This window comes from Anoplolepis gracilipes, unplaced genomic scaffold (genome assembly GCF_047496725.1).
Source record: "Anoplolepis gracilipes unplaced genomic scaffold, ASM4749672v1 Contig18, whole genome shotgun sequence".
Taxonomy (NCBI): Eukaryota; Metazoa; Arthropoda; class Insecta; order Hymenoptera; family Formicidae; genus Anoplolepis; species Anoplolepis gracilipes.
Window position 1 is genome coordinate 350001 of NW_027328669.1, and position 18978 is coordinate 368978.

Sequence of the window (18978 nt, forward strand, 5' to 3'; positions counted from 1 at the left end):
CAATGCGACACGCCACGCGTTTCTTTCCGTGTATATGTACAGTCTTATCTGAGAGAAAAAAAAAATGTTTCGTCGTTATGCAAGCAACTCTTTCCCTTTGTCGGTAAGATAAAAGCAAGATTTCCCACAACGGAATTGTTTCACTTTATTACATATTCGTATATATATTTATATGCACGCTGCTAATAGAATACCGCGAATGATTGTTCGCTTCGATCACTTTTGGCAGATAATGGCGAGAATGAAAGCGAACATATATAATGGTGCCGCGCAGCGAGGTTCTCCGAAGCGATTCTTTTCAGTCCGCGTAAGTGACAAAAGTCGACGAGGATTTTTTACGACACCGTTTTACCATACAAAGAAGCATAATGGAGTTTATTTTCACCAAAAAGTAACGACGAAGATGACGATGATAAGATGAAATGTATCTGCCTGGATTTGGTTCTTCTTCTTCTTCCTTCTCTCCTCCTCCTCCTCCTCCTCCTCCTCCTCCTCTTCCTCCCCCTCTTCCCTCCCCCCTCTCTCTCTCTCTCTCTCTTGATTCAGAAAGATTAGATTCCTTTGCATAATATCTGCAGTATGCGTCTTTTATTATAGTTTTTCTCTACAGACATATAAGACTTACAATTTAACACCGGTTTTGGACGGCCAAATTAGGTTTTTCTCTTGGTAAAATATTCTTTCTCAACTGGTTTGACATTGCCTTCCATAAATTTTTTTATATTTCTGGCTGGATATTGTACCTGGGTCCTTCGGCACACAAAGTAGACGCACAACCTTCTACGTCACAATCGCTATTACTATAGCTATACTTACACGATAATTTCTTTAAAAACACTAAAATCACCGTAATTTTTTAGATGAAAAATTTTTAATATATTTAGTATCATGTGTTAGTTATTTTTTTTGTTAATAACTTTTTAATACACAATAAGCGGTAAATAAAATTTTTCGAATGTTTCTCAAAGGCATAATCTTAATAACAGATGTCAAAATCAAGGTCATCCATCATGATGAATGTTCTCCCTTTTCAGTATATTTACTATATTTATTATATACGTGCATGTTTATAGATCTATAATAAGAAAAAACAAATGTATTGAAAGAAAAGGATCCAATATAATAATTAAGGAATACAATATCATAGTTACATTTCATTCATGAAAGGTTATCGAGAGGATATATAATTGTATAAATTAATTATCATAATTGAAATTCTCTCAATTTCAGTCAAGCTCATGATATATATTATGTTATATAATATTCGCTTCTTATAACATTTAGCGGTAAAATTGAAAGCTACTTTATCTAGCGCGCACATATTTTTTCCTGCTACATGCTGATTATAGATAACTAAGACACGTGTGTAAGAGAGCGCTGAGTACCTTATTACCACATTCATGCGTATATTTTACAGCAATGTCGTAAGATAATTTTCTGGTGACATTAATAGATAATCGAAAGGATGGAAAAGTGATCGTACAAGGGCATTAGCCTTGCAAGGACGATAGTAGTTATTTACTACCGTATTTTCGAACCTATCCGCTCAAACTATTAATTATTGTTATACACGTAATAATTTTGAAAACTCTAATAAAATATAATAAAGCTGACATGAAAACATCTAAAATATAACTATAATGGGAGAATTTTGTTTTAGAAATTATTTAAAAATTTTTATTTATTTTTCACTTAAAAAAAAATAATCAGTTCTTTAAAGGACAAAAGAAATTTTTAAACGAACACCCCATATATAATCGATGAATAAATCAATTTCCACGACGGTGCGTGTTATCGCAAATTTTTAATACGTGCATATATAGAAGTGCTTATAATCTGTTATCAGGCGGCCGCGGGCTTATCAACGTAACAGAAATACAATATATCGATTCAGTTTAGTACTGTTGGACAACTTGTATATCGCATTCGCATTTTTCGCACATTTATAATTGTGCGTGTTGCGTGTTTTTCTTTCTTTTAGTGCGAAATTTTACGTAATTTATCGACTTACATGGTGCGTCTGTTGTTTTTCTGAAATTAGACCACGGTGCGTGTGAAGTCCCCGACTTTACTTTCCATTCAACGATGAGATTACCGCCTAGTTTCTCTATACAGTGTACGTGAATCGCCTTTAAGTGATTCCAACAAGATGGTTTTCTGTCGTGAGGAAAAACACGCTTTCATCTCTCGACCTCGACATGAGGAATCACCTTTCGTTCGCAGAAAAATTTAACTCTCTCCTTCTTTTTGCACTAATTTATTAAGAGAATATTTGATTGATAGACTATTTATGCGCACGATATAAAGATTTACGTGAAATTATATTACGACAAATTACTCAATGAGTAATCATGATACTTCATAACTTGAGATAATATGCGCTTGATTAAAAAAAATAAAAATAAGTAATATTAAAATCTATGAAATTCGATATCAACTAATCTGTATAAAATGTGAATTTTGCTTATTTTTATATTGTATACGGAAAAATTTTATATTAAAAATTACTATGGTATATAATAACTGTGGATCATTAGGAACATTCCAAATTAAAATGCTATGTAAAACTGTCGTAATTTACGTAAAAATTACGTCAATTACGTCAGTTTTTATAGTTTTACATAGCATTTTAACTTGGAATGTTCCTAATGGTCCACAATTATTATATACCATAGTAATTTTTAATATAAAATTTTCTCCGTGTATGTTTGATAAAATGCGTAAAATATTTTATTTATCTAAGATAATATTATCATTTAATAATATTTGAAACATTAAGGATGTTTAGCACCTACAATCGGAGCAAAAAGTAGTTGAAATTGACGAATATATACTTTTCTCATATATCTTAATATATGATTATTATAAAGATTGCATAAAATCTTATTATTTATTCATAGCTAGAGTGTAGAAATGTATTTTCCAACTTTTGTTGCTTTTTTTCGGAGAATTTTCGTGTTTCTTAAATTATAATGAGAAATTTTTATCATTGACGGTATCTCGATTTCAACATTACAGCACAAAATTTGAATTATAAAAATAAAAGAATTTATTCGTACAGAGTAATTTAAAATGTCAGAATAAAAATTAATTAGTGAATAATGACAAAATATAGAAGATTTTTAACTATTTCTTTGATAAATTTAATAATTTGTCATTTCTCCGAGAAGAAAGAAATGTGGCAACATGGTAATTTTTCATAAGTTGGTTAAATTGCAAATTGACATATAAGGCCTAGTCGCTTCTCGCTTACACGTTTGTATATAGATAGAGGCTTCTTCAGATGAAAAGATAGGTTATTTAAAATGTCAAAAGAAGGCTCAGCTGAATGCTATGTTGCCACGTTTTCACAATAAATAATATGTCATCTCGGATAATAGGACGAAATTGAGAAAATTATATTCAATATCCTTTGAACTAGTCAGTACTTGACTAAAATTATGTAATCAAATATTTCCTCTATATTTAAACTATACTTTTGCAAATTTTGAATAAATTCCTATTATTATTTCTATCTATTTTAGCTCTTAAATCAACACGATCACAGGTTTTTTATAAGATAGAAAATTTTTTTAATCGTATCAATTTAAGGGCTAAAAAGGACAGAAATAGTTATATTTATACTTATTTATATAAATAATTATATTTATAATTATATTAATACTTTTACTTATAATTAAATCCACAAAATCATTATATTTATAATAATATCGACGGATAAATTCATTGCAAATTAAAATCCTTATAACTTTTGATTGCTTCAGTGAATCAACTCCAGGTTTTTTTATAAGTCTCTGAACATGTATCAGAACAATCTGTGCAAATTTTATTAAGTTCCTATATTTTTAAAAATACGTACTAAACATCCTTAAATGCTGTAGAGAGCAAAGAATCAAAACAAAATAAAATAGAACAATAATTAAACCAGTATACAATATAATTCAATGAGCTTAGATATACATATAAAGGCTAGTTAGTAACTTAACATTAGAAATAACGTAGGAATAACAAACGTTTCGGGCTCCTGTTTTGAACCTTCTTCAGCGCAAATATGAAACCGTGATAAAAAGTTATAAATATAAAATTACAAAATTACCTTAAAAAACATGAACATGCCTCGACAGAACGCAATAATTTTCAAAAAAGAAGAAAAAACATGCACTATGAGTTTACTGGTGCCAATACGTATAATCCTCCATGGGTGGTAGACCAAGAAGAATGAATAAATATGTTTTTTAGATTAGTGACTTGATTACAATACTGGTTGAATCCTAGAATGGTGTAGATGATTATTTATATATTTATGATTTTTGTGTACTATTGTAAACCAAGTCACCAAACTGTACAATTAATTATTATTTGATGTCAACAAAATTATCGATTAAAAATTGTGTTTTGAAATTATTTATCAAATAAGAAAACTAATCTAAAATTCATAACCTACATATTTTTTTTTAACATTCAATAATATTGCTGTTACTATCAATAGAACATTCAGCAATACATATGTCCTAAGGAATATAGTCATGAAAGGTATATAATCATTGTCACATCCTTAATCAAATCATATACGTTCCCGCGAATAAGCCATTCCGGTATGTAGTATTACATGGAATTATTTATTTATTTATTTTATTATTTTAGTAGATCAATAGGTATCTTCCTTTTGAGTCTTCTCACTATTCTTCTTTCTCACATAAGGTTAACAGCAAATTTATCAGGATGCTCTTCTAGTCTATTTCAGGCAGTATTCTTTGATTGTTTCTTTAATAGTTATATTATATGATATATTTAGATCTTGATAAAGTGTGTTATTAATGACATATCAATAGGCATTAGTAATTATCCTAAGGATTTTTGATTGGTATTTTTGCAATATTTCGATGTTGAAGCTGTACCCCAAAGTTGTATGCCCAAATGAGTTTCAGTACGATTTTTTATAATAGAACTTTATTCTTGAGTGGCAGCTGTGAACTTCTGCCAATTAGCAAGTACATTTTACTCAATTTGAGTCTTAATTGTTTACATTTACTGAATATATGTTTCTTCCAGTTAAGTTGTCTATCGGAATACATGCCGAGATACTTGGCATCATTGGCTGGTGGAATCTGAATCCTATTTAGATAGACCGCAGGGCAAGTTTCGGTGCGTAGTAAATGTTTCTTGTGTTGACTTGGTTTTCTTGGGTTTTGATCCGCCAGAATTTTAACCAATTTTGGGTAATGTTTAGATTACTTTGAAAGTATCTAGATGCTGTCGTAAGATCATTGTGTATTGTAAGTAATGCCGCATCATCTGCAAAAGTAGCAGTAGTAACGTTCGTGCTTACTGGTAAGTCTGCAGTGTACAACCAGTATAAGATCGGACCAAGGACAGTTCCTGATTGAATTTCATGTATATTTGTTATAGCTCCCTGCTACTTTATGTGTCTTCTGTTGAGATAGCTTTTAAGTATTACATGGAACTTTTCTGATAAGCTTTGCTGGATTTTATACAAAAGCTCATCATGCCATACTTTATCAAATGCCTGCGATATATCAAGAAATGCTGTGGAGCAATATATCTTTAATTCCAGGGCGAATACAATTTTGTTTGTAATTCTGTGCATTTCTCAATTGTAGTATGTTTACTGCGAAAATCAAATTGATAATTGAGTAATAGCTGTCTTTCTTTTATGATGGGGCATTAGTTTCAGTAGTAATAATTTCTCGAATAGTTTTGATACGATGGGTAATAAGCTAATAATAAGTCTGTATGACTTAACGTCAACCTACATATAAATGAAAAAAAAAGTTTACTCTTTATTGATATGTAAATATATACGTCATCTTTTATTCTTTGTTACTCGGAAGATATATATGTACAAAAGGATGAATTTTTCTTCAATTATAGAATATCAAAATATTAAATACGAAAATGATAAGTGCACGAAACGCACAGTATTTACTCAATCGCGGAGCGAGTAAAAGAAACATTTAGCTTTGAAGTATTTTCAAGTATTCGTAAATTTCACCACGAAATTTCAAAGAATAACGTATGCCAGCGCTACCGAGAAGTCGCGAGGGAGAACCGTGTTTAGAAAAAAATTACAGCTCCGGTGACGTTTCGCCGGAAATTCGTTCGTAAAAATACCCGCGAGTTTTTTTGACTCGCACCTTCCGTGCGCTGAACAATTAAAAGCGCGCGGGATGAGACGACGGACAAGAAACTGCGGGAGAATGCGTTGCTGTCGTCAGACCAGAAATCCGGGATACGAAATTAGCTCGCAGATACGTTGTGAAAATCGTATTTAAGGGACGTTTATATATTTTTTCACGATTTGAAGTACGAATGCACGTTTACCAAAAAATGTGCACCCTCATTCATATACATATATTATAATAATTTTGCTAGTTATGTGAATAAAAATGTTAAAAAAAAATTAATAGAAAAATATCTGCGATATCGGATTTAATTCTATTCCATACGTAAAAATATAATAAGATCGTTCGCAATAGTTTTGAATAATTCATTAAGAAAGACCGTTGAACACGTAGTCGCGCAATTAAACAAGTTAATTATACGAAGACTACTGTACATGAGGTATAGAAAGTATCGAAAAACTTCATGGGAGATGGAAAGATTTTCGCAACTCTAATTAATTTCTTCATATATTTATATCGCTATTGCAAATCCTATGTGTTGCAAAAGAGTGATTTCGCGGCACTAAATTAAATGTTAACTGCTGCATCTCGCAATATCCACTATACTAACGAAATTTTTATTATAAGAAGATCTTTGTACAATTTAAGAAACGCGGATGAGACGACCAATTAGATCGAGACATACGTTACGTGTGATTCTCAAGAGGCGGACGGTTAATAAAATTACGTAATATTCCGAGAAATCAGACTGATTGCGCAATACTTATATGTAATTAGAACGTGCAACCAATTGTCTCGACTTTCTCTCAAAAAATGTATCACCATTTTCTTCCTCTTTATACATTTTTGCAATAGTGCACACGTGAATATTTTTATATGCATCACTGTATCATGTGACATTTACATGACTAATTTACGGTTATATATATGATATGTTTACAATTTCAGGATTATAGGAATGCAGATCTACGAGCGCGTCTGACAATCAGCTGGAATTATGGCGCTGACCGTCGTTCCCTCGACCCGCGTTTTTAATGGAAACGGTGAGTCACTTTTAATAAAAGTGTACGTATCTATAATAGGAAATCGTTGTACAGTCGAATCGTGAAAAAGCGAACGATTTATTATTGGAACAATGTAATTTTCCAGTGAAAATAACAGAGTCACGATAAAATAAAAAATAAAATTATTAAAAAGCAAAATTTTTATTAAAATTAAATTTTTTAGTGTATACATTTTTTTATCATAAGTATACTGCTCCATTGAATAAATATAGTAAGAAAATTTATAATTATTAAAATAATTATTTGTTTTATGCTATATTTTACTACTGTCATTTTATATACATAAATTATTTTAACTGATTGTAACCGTGTGTGCAAATAGAGATACTTGACACACGTATAGAATATATATCAGACATTGACTGTGATGCATCGAAATAGAGTTCATTAAGTCATTATTATATATATATCATCATACGAGCGGGTGGTTTAATTCGTAAATGAAATCTCCATACTTATCCGGTTAACGAACTTTCTGAGATTATTATTACCGTGTCTCTCTGGATAGCCGCCAATGGTTACAACATATTTTGGTTTACATTTCACCGCGGCCGTCAACCTCGAACAAACATACGTTCAACTAGGATGAACAATGCCTGATTGATTTGCTTCTAACAATAGATAGGCCAAAAATTTCTTTTTTTCACTCATGATCAAACATGCAGACGAAGAATATAATTAATCATATAATTAATTAATTTAATTGTCATTTTTTTTGCTATTCAGAATTCTGAATAATATTATTTACATAATAGTTGATTGTTAATTCAATATAAATATTTTTTGGTATGAAAAATTAATTATTAAATAAAATAACATGATCAACGATAAATTTTCAGCATGCATAATAAATATTTAGTTTAAATGAATTTGTAGTTAAAAATTAATAAATAATTAATTTTAAATTTCAAAGAAATAGATAATGTTTTTTGAATAAACGCAGAAATTAAATCTATGTTATCTTGCGAGATTATAATCTTGATCAATTTGGTCTCAATAGTATAAATAATATATTCTCTCATCTTATCTCAGATAAATATTTACACCTATTACATTGAAGAGTTTACATTGAATTTTCTGAGGTGTGATATTTGTCTTTATAGTGGGAACACAGACATATGTTTCCGGTTCAAAAGGCTCGAAATGTCACTGTTGTCCTTATGGATATCACATCGATCTAGACTTTGTGCGTTATTGCGAGGCCGTCGCGGCCGGAAGTGCTAGCGATAGGCTCAGCACGGAGAGACGCAGGAAACGAGAACGCCGTAGACAATGTCAGTCAATGGAAGTTCTTCTAGGCCTGGTAATTAATCAGTCATATTTACGTTGATTACAGAAAACTCTATTGACGTTAATCAACCAGCGAAATCGCTTATGTATTACTGGTATATAATTTTCCTAATGTTTTCTACATCATGCATGCAAAAATAACATTTAAGATGTCATGTGTTTTTTTATCCAAAGATGCACAAATATGTGCAACATAATTTTTATACAAAATAATGTAGAGTAGTTTAAAAAATATTATATATAGAGATAGCAAGATTTATTTAAAATAAATCTGATATTTTTTTATTTGAAATGTGTGATTAATTATGAATATGACAAATATCCGATATATTTCGTATCGTATTACAATCCTGACAAAAATAAAAATTGCAAAAGACACAAAAATTTTATTATATTTGTATATAAATATATATTTATTATACGTACTTAAATTTTTAATTTTATATTTTTTAGTAGTGAGGAAAAAATACCGTAATCTTAACATTGTGTCGACTTATTTCACATAGTTCGCGTCCAATGTTTAGATTTGGTTACTAAAGTTTATTGACTCTAAACACGCTTGCATTGATGACCATGCTCGACACAAAACAAAGAAACCGTAAAGATCTGACAATGAGATAAATTACTCGACATCGCGCACTGATATAATTCACGTTCAGATGTGGCAAACAAGTACACCTTCATATTACGACGTTAGATTGTTTCTCTCACGTTTCATTTTAGGTGAGTCCAGCACTTGCGGGTATAGAAGCAGAATTAACAAAAATACCACAAGAATGTACGACCGCGAACGACATTACTACTTCAAGATTGGATCATCCGTCGCCATCGAGACAGCGGATAGATTCACGTCCCTCGCCAGTTTTGGACCTCAGCGACGTCGTGGATGATTTTGAGGCGACTCTCAAACGGTCTTCTAGGTCATCAAAAGCTTCTGAACATCGATTCCTCGTGGAGATCGGTAAGATTTCTTTTAATCTCTCGATTAAAGTGAAAAATATGTTTTGATATCATATTATTTAAATTATATAATTCTCTCTCTCTCTCCCCCCCCCTCTCCTCCTCTCTCTCTCTCCCCTCTCCCTTTCTCTCTTTCTCTTTCTCTCTCTCTCTCTCTCCCCTCTCTCTCTTTCTTTCTCTGTGTCTAATTCGTACGTCTTGTCAGAGGGGATAGTGACTTCTATATACAGGGTGAGGAAAAAGTATGGAAACTCTGAATTTCGAAAAATGTTTTACAAAAAAAAAAAAAAAAAAGAATCTAAGGCAATATCGAGGAAGAATCCGGTCATATAAGACAAGATCTATTCATTTATTTCATATTTTATATTAAAAAAAGTATTATGACAAACTTTAAAATAACTCAGGAAATTCTTAACCAAAAGAAGTTTTATTATAGTATTTTGGAAAGCCCTCAAGGTAAGCTACAAAAATATGCAATTAAGAATAGGGTATTCCATTTAAGAAATTGAAGGTGATCTTTACATGACCTTCAAGAGACTATTCAAGGTTAAATCAATGATACCATCTTATGTCCCTCTTGAAACCGTACAAACTTTTGTTTGAAACATTTTTCTGTAAAACTTATATTTTTCGAGATTTTTCAGGGTTTCCATATTTTTTTCTCACCGTATATATCTGCAGTGTGTGTCTTTTATTAGTTTTTCCGCAGAGATATAAGAGCTACAATTTAATGTCGGTACCAAATTAGAAGGATTTTCTTGGCAAGATACTCTGGTAGTTTGCCATTGTCTTTCAAAAGGTGGCGATTGAGTATATTTGATTGTTTCTGATTGGATTTGAACCCGGGCTTTTCAGTATAAACGATTCTTTGCGTCACATTTGTTATAAATTATATAATTGTTATATAGAAATAATATAAACATTTTTAATTACGGCATTTTCTATATATCAAAATATCGCGTCAGAAATTCGTCAGTTGTCACATTTTTCGTAGAAACTTTTGAACCGATTAGTTATGAGTATTATTTTTTAATATTTTATGATCACTTCAAGTACATATACTATTATATCTAATCTTTTAAGATCACCAACTTTAGAAACAAAGAATTTATCTGAATTACGGTTAAAAGTCAAGTTCCAGCGAGTTTCTCGTGAAAAATACTGAAATTGAATCGTGTGACGAATTAACGATCGCAGCAAAAGAGAACAGGGAGGCAAATAAAAAAAGATCCAATAATTTCACGCACATTGGATTTCCTCGCGCTGAATCCGCTCGCGGCCATCTTGGGATTCTCTATGGCCCAATGACCTGCTATATAGCAAGCAAGGAGAGTAACGACTTTTTCCGTCTTCGAAATAGTTGCTTTGAAATTATTACGGTACTGGAACTTGTTAATTATTTCATTACGACATCGCCTTGTTATGGACACCAATATTATTTTCACGATGTCTTCACGATGCAAACTTATTATCGTGGAAATCGGATTGTTCGAAATTATTATTATAAGAAGACGATGAGTCTCGCATAAGTTAATTTCAATAGAAATTAATTATACCGAGAACCTTCTACACAGGTAATAATTGAATAACCTCTCATCTATCGCGCATCTCCCGGCTATAATTAGTTGCAAAAAAGCTATGTTAATAAGCGGTTCGCTGCATATGATCTTTTCCACACATTATACAGGGTGAGGAAAAAATATGGAAATCCTAAAAAATCTCGAAAAATATAAGTTTTACAGAAAAATATTTCAAACAAAAAGTTATATAATTTCAAGAGAGACATAAGAGGATGTAATTGATTTGACGTTTGCTTGAAGATCACGTGAAACTCATCTTCAATTTCAAATGAAACATCTTATTTTTAATTGCAGATTCGTGTAGCTTACCTTAAGACCTTTCCAAAACATTATAATAAAATTTCTTTTGGTTAAGAATTTCCTGAGCTATTTTAAAGTTTGTCATGATACTTTTTAATATAAAATATTAAATAAATGGAAAAAATGAATAGATCTTGTCTTAGATGACCGGATCCTTTCTCAATATTGATTTAAATTCTTTTTTTGTAAAACTTATATTTTTCGAAATCTTTCAGGGTATCCATATTTTTTCTGAAAGATTTCGAAAAATATAAGTTTTACAAAAAATATATATATATATATTCTTCGTGATGCAAATTAAAGTGAACATATTTATCGTTGAATATTTTCTCCTGGAATTGTAAAAATTATTTTATGGAAATTATGAAAGATATCAATTTCTCTCGACAAAACAAAGGGATGCGAATTGGAATACGTAAGTCTCTTGTTTTTATTTTATTTATAAATTAAACCCATTTATAATTAATAAGCGATTTTTATTATTAGTGCGATAAAGAACACTCTTGCATTGAATGTTATAAATTCATTATTTTATAACTTAAATTTTTTAAAGCATATTTTTTGCCTTTAATTAAGAAGAAATCGCGTCACTATCGAGCTTTTCACGAACTTTTATTTATTTTATTGCGTCTATTTGAAATTAGTACTTCTAGTTATTTTTCTTAAATGCTTTAAAAGAAACAGAGTTTCTCTTGTCTCATAAAGTAAATATACCGTAGCAATTTCTGCGATGGTTCCTAAATTTTTTTAACGCAAGAAAGATAATATAAGAGTCTGAAATACATTTTATGCTTAGTTCAGATTTCATTCATAGTTAGCTACATAATTAATGTAATGTTAATTATTATAACAAAATTTTATTCTATTTTTATCAGATATTTAAAAAATTATTAAAAACAAATATTTTAGATATTTAAATAGCAAAAACGTCATTAGAAATGCAATGAGAAAAATAAAACTTCCTTTGAAGATGAATGTAATAGCAGGAAGTTCACCAATAATTGAGTTAATGTGTTCGCGAATGATTAAGAAATAAGATAATCATTACAATTTTTATTTCGCCATCCGACACACTCTCACTCGCTAATCTCAAGATCAGTAATTACATTCGCATGCATTTTACTCCTTCACCGACTAACAAAATTGTTACCCAGATCCATTGTGTTTCACAAGGTGACAATTGTGTTCATTTCTCACGGCTTCGAGAGAGTTCTTTATCGTGAAAGGAAGAGCTCTCTTCATGTGTCGGCAAGACTAGCTCATTTTTATACTCTCATTTCTCTCGGCTTATCGTGTGACCGGCAGTACATTGCTAACAACAGAAATGTATCAGAAAACGGAAATGACCTGTATCATTTTTTGCTAATCAAATCTTAATTAGCATTATATGTTATTACAATGTCGCATAGTGTAAAGTGTAAAAAGAGACTAGATAAATTGCTTCATATTAATATTAGTATTTTTAAACTTGCAGATTAATTTATTAATTTTTTAACTTCTATGTAGCCCAAAATTTTTAACTTATCAAAGAGAGATTAAAATTAGCTTCAAATATTTTTCTTGTTTACATTTTTTTGGTATTTAAAACCATATAAATGATAATCTCACGTTAATGTTACATTAATGCAAAATATGCTCTTAAAGTTTTGCCACCTATTTTTGAAATCCTGTATATTTAAAAATAGAAAGAAAATTGTCAATTTATTAAAAAAGATATAAAAAAGACGATAAATAATAATTTACATATATATGAAAAGCAAGAAGGAGAGATGCATTCCCGCAAGATACATACATGTCATAATGATGTAAAAATATTATGTCAATTCATTTTTTTGTAAATCAGAACAATTTTCTCGACATTGTCCATCAACTAAATAAAAAATGCGGCAATATATGTATATACCTATACTTTTAAGTACGCGTCGCATTCTCGTCGCGGTCTTTTATAACTTTTACGTGCTATTAAATCGCGGTTTAAACATAACCAGACATCGTTTCTCCTTGCGAGCGCACAAAGAAGAATATTATGTAGAGACTCGTGCTGTGAAATGCGACGGGGAAGTCGTCGGTGCGTAGCTGGAACCACCTGCTTCCGGTCGTTGTACTGACGGTTGTACCTGCGTTTTCCACGCTACCCTGCGATTGCATTGCCGTTATATCGTCGTGTTGATGTACGACACCCTCTGGTTGCGACTTTGTTGATGCAAATACGTAACGTTGCATTAATCGATGATATAAATGATTTGTAAAAAAAAAATTTATTTCTCCTCGGATCTTTATGATAATATTTATAAAGGCAAATAATAATAAAAGAGAGAGAGAGAAAAATATTTTTTATTATAATTTATATATTAACAATTGCACATAATTATATATAATTTATAATAATATAATGAAACACAAATATATTAACAAATTTATTATAATTTAACAAATGCTTTTATTTAAAATATTTTAGTTTGAAATATAAAATTTTAAAGAAAATGTAAATATATATATATATAAATGTTTTTATATAGAGGAAAGTTATATGTTGGTGGTTTAAAAAGTTTTCGACATGACCAAGAAAACATGACTTTTCCGAACAAAATAAAATTTATTTTTCAACGTAATCTTTTAACTCAATGTATTCACTTCAACATTTTGCTAGACCTTTCATATCTTCAGTAAAAAAACTTTTATCCAAACTAGAAAAATAGTCATTCACAGCACTTTGCACTTTATTCGATGAACATTTCTTTCCGAGTCATTTTTCAAATTCGAAAACAAGAAGTTGCATAGAGTCAAATCCTCCCTATATACATATAAAAACATTTAATTGACATAAGTTTTTTTACTGAAGGTATGAAAGGTCTAGAAAACATTGGAGTAAAAATATCAAGTTAAAAAGAGATTACGTTGAAATAAATTTTATTTTGGCCCGAAAAGTCGTGTTTTATTGGTCAGGTTGAAAACTTTTCAAACCCACGTATACATATATCATTTTATATTTCCATATATATTTAAATATATTTTTATAAAATTTCTTTATACAAAATGACAATTTTATATATATGTGGAAATTTTATATACATATATAATATATATATTTTATATAATATATATATTGTTAAACTTGACAGTTAAAAGTTAAGGGACCTACCTGGTTTGGGGAATAAAAAAAATCGATTCTTTTTTACATTTTCTTAAATAACAACTATTCAAAAATATTTTCTAAAACTTTAAATGGGATTCCTTGAAAATTTTTGAAATGTACCTAGATTCGATTATATATTGGAATATAAAGGTTGAAAATATGTTGACAGATTGTTTTAAAATTCTTAGCCAGCCCTCTGTTCTTGGGGATACCGATTAGTATAAGTTAGTGTACAGGTTTACAGCGGTAGTGCAACGATCACTTTAAACGCGTTTCTCTCAAAACGTGATTTTTTTCTTTTGCTCATAATGTAGAGAGAAAATGGCTTATGTAATTATTTGAGTTTTTAACATATTAATTATAATTATTTATTTTTTGTATATACTAAACTTAAGAAAGTAATAAATTGAAAAATAATATATTTTTTGACAAATTTAATTGGAGAAAAATAGTACAAAAATGAATTTATTTTTTGATAATGGTATCATTTTACTAATACGCAATTTTATATAATTTTATTAGATTTAGTGTATGCGTTTAATATTATTAATCACAAATCTATTTTTTTTGTATCGGATGACTTATTTTGGCTTTGCAGTATATCAGCAATTTGACAAGGTCAATATGAACATGTCTGTTGTCCACGCAGATGTCTCAACTATGTCACATTGATTTTATAAAAATTCATAAATGTTGTTTAAAGTATGAATAAAATGTATGTGCAAACATAAAATTGTTAAGAGTAATCGTTTGTCTAACAAAAATTGTTGTTTTTTATCGCTTCAAACCAGGTCGTCCCTTTAAACTATTGAACTTTTGACTATTATACTCTTATAATTTTTAGCACAAAATATTGTGAGGAATTGATTTAAATTTATTTTAAAAAATTAATAAGTTGGTTTCATTTAAAAAACAATATTGACTTCTATATTAACCTTGATACGTTTACTGAAGGTCAAATCAATGGCCATTTTACATATCTTCAAACCAAACAACTGTTGTCTGAAACATTTTTCTACAATTAAAAATAAAAAAGTTTTTGAAGGGATAATAAATTAAAATGACATTCTGTATAACGTATGTCGCATATGTCACATTACTAATGTTTACCCTAGTCATTTTCGTTAAATTTTAAAAATGTTAGCAAAACAATTTACGATTAAAAGATACGACGTATTTATAATTTATATGTCGTATTAAAATGCAATAGAATTTTTATAGCGAAATTTCAAAATAATTTCCGACCACTATCGTTTGAAATAATATGTTAAGTATATAGATGTGTATTTTGAGTTCGTATGTGTTATCATGATAATATATGTGTCTTTAAGTGTCTCACAATTAGCGAATATCATAAACAGAATCGAAAGACGCTGAAATTTTAATTCGCTGCTTTCAAAATAATCGCGGTTGCTTGCAACAATTCTTATGGAGTTTTAATGCAATTAAACTACGTAATTCTCGCATATATCGTGTTATTCTGGGTTAACTAATCGCGTGCGACTTCACCTTTCCTGTTCTTAGCCATTTCGGTGCAACCTTGCCCGGGCAAGATGGTCACATATGGTTGTCCGCACCTGTCGAGCTAAACACGCGCACAACTATTTCCATGCACATCGGGAACGAACGAAAATAAGATCGCAAAACCGTTGAAGCAGTGACATAAATCCGACGACTGCGTAATCGCGGAAAAGACGTTGCGTAGTATAAATAAGTACAGACTTTTTTCGCCAATGTTATATGTCATAACGTAAATCGTGAACAATTATCATATATCACGTTTAGAATTGGATTAATTGTGTAAGTATGCATATTTATATATGTCACGATAATTGCGATAAATAGTCTAATTAATTATCGGTGAATGGCGATTTATACTTGGATATTCGCCGATTTTCCGTTATATATAACCGCTATTTAATCAAAATAGTTGCACATTTACCTACATGTATATACTTAACATATCAGCTGATATTTAACAAATATGAATAATGAAGTCATTGTTATATGTTTGCAACAAGAGATACTATTAATTTTGTTAACACGCATAATCGTAATATATACATATATATATATATATATATATATATATATATATATATTGGATAAAATGTTATATTTTTAAAATACGTTATGTGTGTGTTAACAAAATAAATACTACCTTCTGTTGCAATCTCATATCTACATCTTTATAATATTAGCGTCTTTATTAAAGAAACAGCGTATCAATTAATTTTTACCGCTAGTTGAATATCTATTATTGCATAATATTGCAAAAAAGCAATATTAATGACTATACGCATATGCAAAAGATATACGGATATGACAATCTCTCGGATGGATGATTAAATTCCTATAGATCATTAACTATTACTTTTCTTACTTCCTCTTTGCCGAAACTTTCTTTCATGCGTAACAAACACAATTAATTCTTATTCATTATCGTGAAATACAAAAGCGCAAAATTTTTCAGTCAAGATAATTTAACCATAAATTATTAAAAGACTTGTAAAATTATACAACAATACAAATATCTATACAGTGTGATTAATTATAAGATTGAGGCAAAATTTAGAGGCATATTTCTCTATTAATTAAAATCGATGTCATCGAAAATTTAATCAGTAATTATATTTTTTTCTTCTGTATATTTAAAACTAAAAAAAATTAAAAATTCGCCCCGATATTTTTTCTCGTCTACATCTATCAAGGGGGATAAAGAGAAGTTTAGAATGCTCAAAAATGAGAATCTAAATATGTGCCTTGTGCACTAAGTAAAGAAAATTTCGCGACAAACATCTTGCGTATGGGCTCTCATTGCCGAATATATTATTATCGTGTTTGTAAAAAAATTAATCTAGATCAAAAATTTAATTTTCCTTAAATTATTTGATTGTAGCATGAAATTGATTTAAAAATAGTTAATTGATTGTTATTTTGATCAAGATTGATTTCTTAAAGAATCATTTAATACCTCATCACGGGTAGCGTGAAATATCTTTCGTTCTTCTCGCGAGCGAACAAGGGCCCGGATGCCGCGTAAGATAAAAGCAGTGTTTTTTCCCGTAATTAGCAAATCGGTGGAGCATCGAACGAAGAAAAGGCTGGTGCGAAAAATAAGAGAGAGACTCTCTTCCCCTCCTCCATCTCGTTCACCTTTAACGCGAACGGTCGGAGCATTCGTTGTGCCTCGGCGGCATCACCAGCAGTCAAACACAAACTGTCGAGTTTGTTGCCGCTCGTGGACGGGATCGGAGGTTTTAAATACGTTACGCGCGTATCTTTTGTCTGGATTCTATTTTTAAGTTTTTTCCTCTTCATAAGAAACTGTGATACCTAATCATCTCTTATTTTTTGTACTTACTCTTTCTTATAATCATTTTCACCTGTTGATGACCAGCCAGATTAGACCCAACCTCCTTGTCGGGTCAGCGTAGGCCAATTAATACGTAAAAAAAGAAAAACAAAAGAAACTGTCTGAGCTCGCCAAAATATAAAAATTAGAATAGATGAATCAGAAATAAATTCTGTACTAACTTCGCGATTATATGTGTCCTATAATAAACTTCAATCCTCTTCAATCGGCCTTGTCATCGCGGGAAATCGAAATTGCGAGATGTCGATGATCGCGAGAGTCGAAATGTTGCGGAAGGAATTAATTATATTTCTCCTTCAAAAAAAAAATAATCAGACAATTAATTGTAATAAATCTGCATATACATTGGAAAGGCATTAAACCATAAAAAGACAAAATAATAATTTGTTAATTTAAATTTATTTACTCGTGTTATCAACCGATGGTTCGATATAAAAAAATTAATCTAACGTAAAATCCAGTGCGCAAGTATGCCACAATGTAAAATTATTGAATGGATAACATAAGGTGCAATAGTAATTGGCAACCTTCACTGCACGCGTGCAAATATGAAAATGAGCTAACGCGAACGCTTCAATATAAAAGTAATAATCCCTTGTGGAAAAGAAGCTTGAGTGAATATAATCGATTCACAGAATAGTTAAAAATCAATAAACGGTGAAAATGGGGATAAAGAAGTTCATCATGAAGAGGATTCCCTTCTGCAAGATCAAAGCGAAGCGGAAATATCGTGAGTTTATTTTTAAAAATATATAAAAAATCTATCTAAATATATACATATAATTTTAAATATATATATATATTTTTTGTTCTTGCGAAAAAAAAATGTTTTTCCAAATTTCTCTGCCAATGTGTTCAAAATGTTTCGAAACATTGAGAAATCACATTTTTTAAATTAAAAATTTTTTTTTAATTATAGGAGGTTATGTTTTCGCGAAAAAAGATGTTTTTCCAGATTTCCCTACCAATGTGTTCAAAATGTTTTCAAACATTGAGAAATCACATTTTTTAAATTAAAAAAATTTTTTTTTAATTGTAGAAGGTTATGTTTTCGCGAAAAAAAAATGTTTTTCCAAATTTCTCTGCCATTTAAAAATTTTTTTCGCGAAAACATAACCTCCTATAATTA

General features: G+C 30.1%; 1 protein-coding gene across 5 annotated transcripts in view; it reads left to right on the forward strand.

Annotated features, from left to right (window-relative positions):
* LOC140675699 (uncharacterized) overlaps positions 1 to 18978 on the forward strand; it is a 57055-nt gene that overhangs the window by 26425 nt on the left and 11652 nt on the right. For 2 of the 5 annotated variants that reach the window (XM_072910318.1, XM_072910321.1), the window contains exons 2-4: positions 7092 to 7186; positions 8311 to 8510; positions 9221 to 9458. In XM_072910318.1, the coding sequence (XP_072766419.1) occupies positions 7141 to 7186; positions 8311 to 8510; positions 9221 to 9458 (484 nt within the window). In that variant the 5' untranslated portion in view covers positions 7092 to 7140. Of the gene's footprint in view, positions 1 to 1855; positions 2117 to 5052; positions 5146 to 7091; positions 7187 to 8310; positions 8511 to 9220; positions 9459 to 17633; positions 18580 to 18978 lie in introns of those variants that run through there. The other 3 variants (XM_072910320.1, XM_072910319.1, XM_072910323.1) reach the window with 3 other exon arrangements.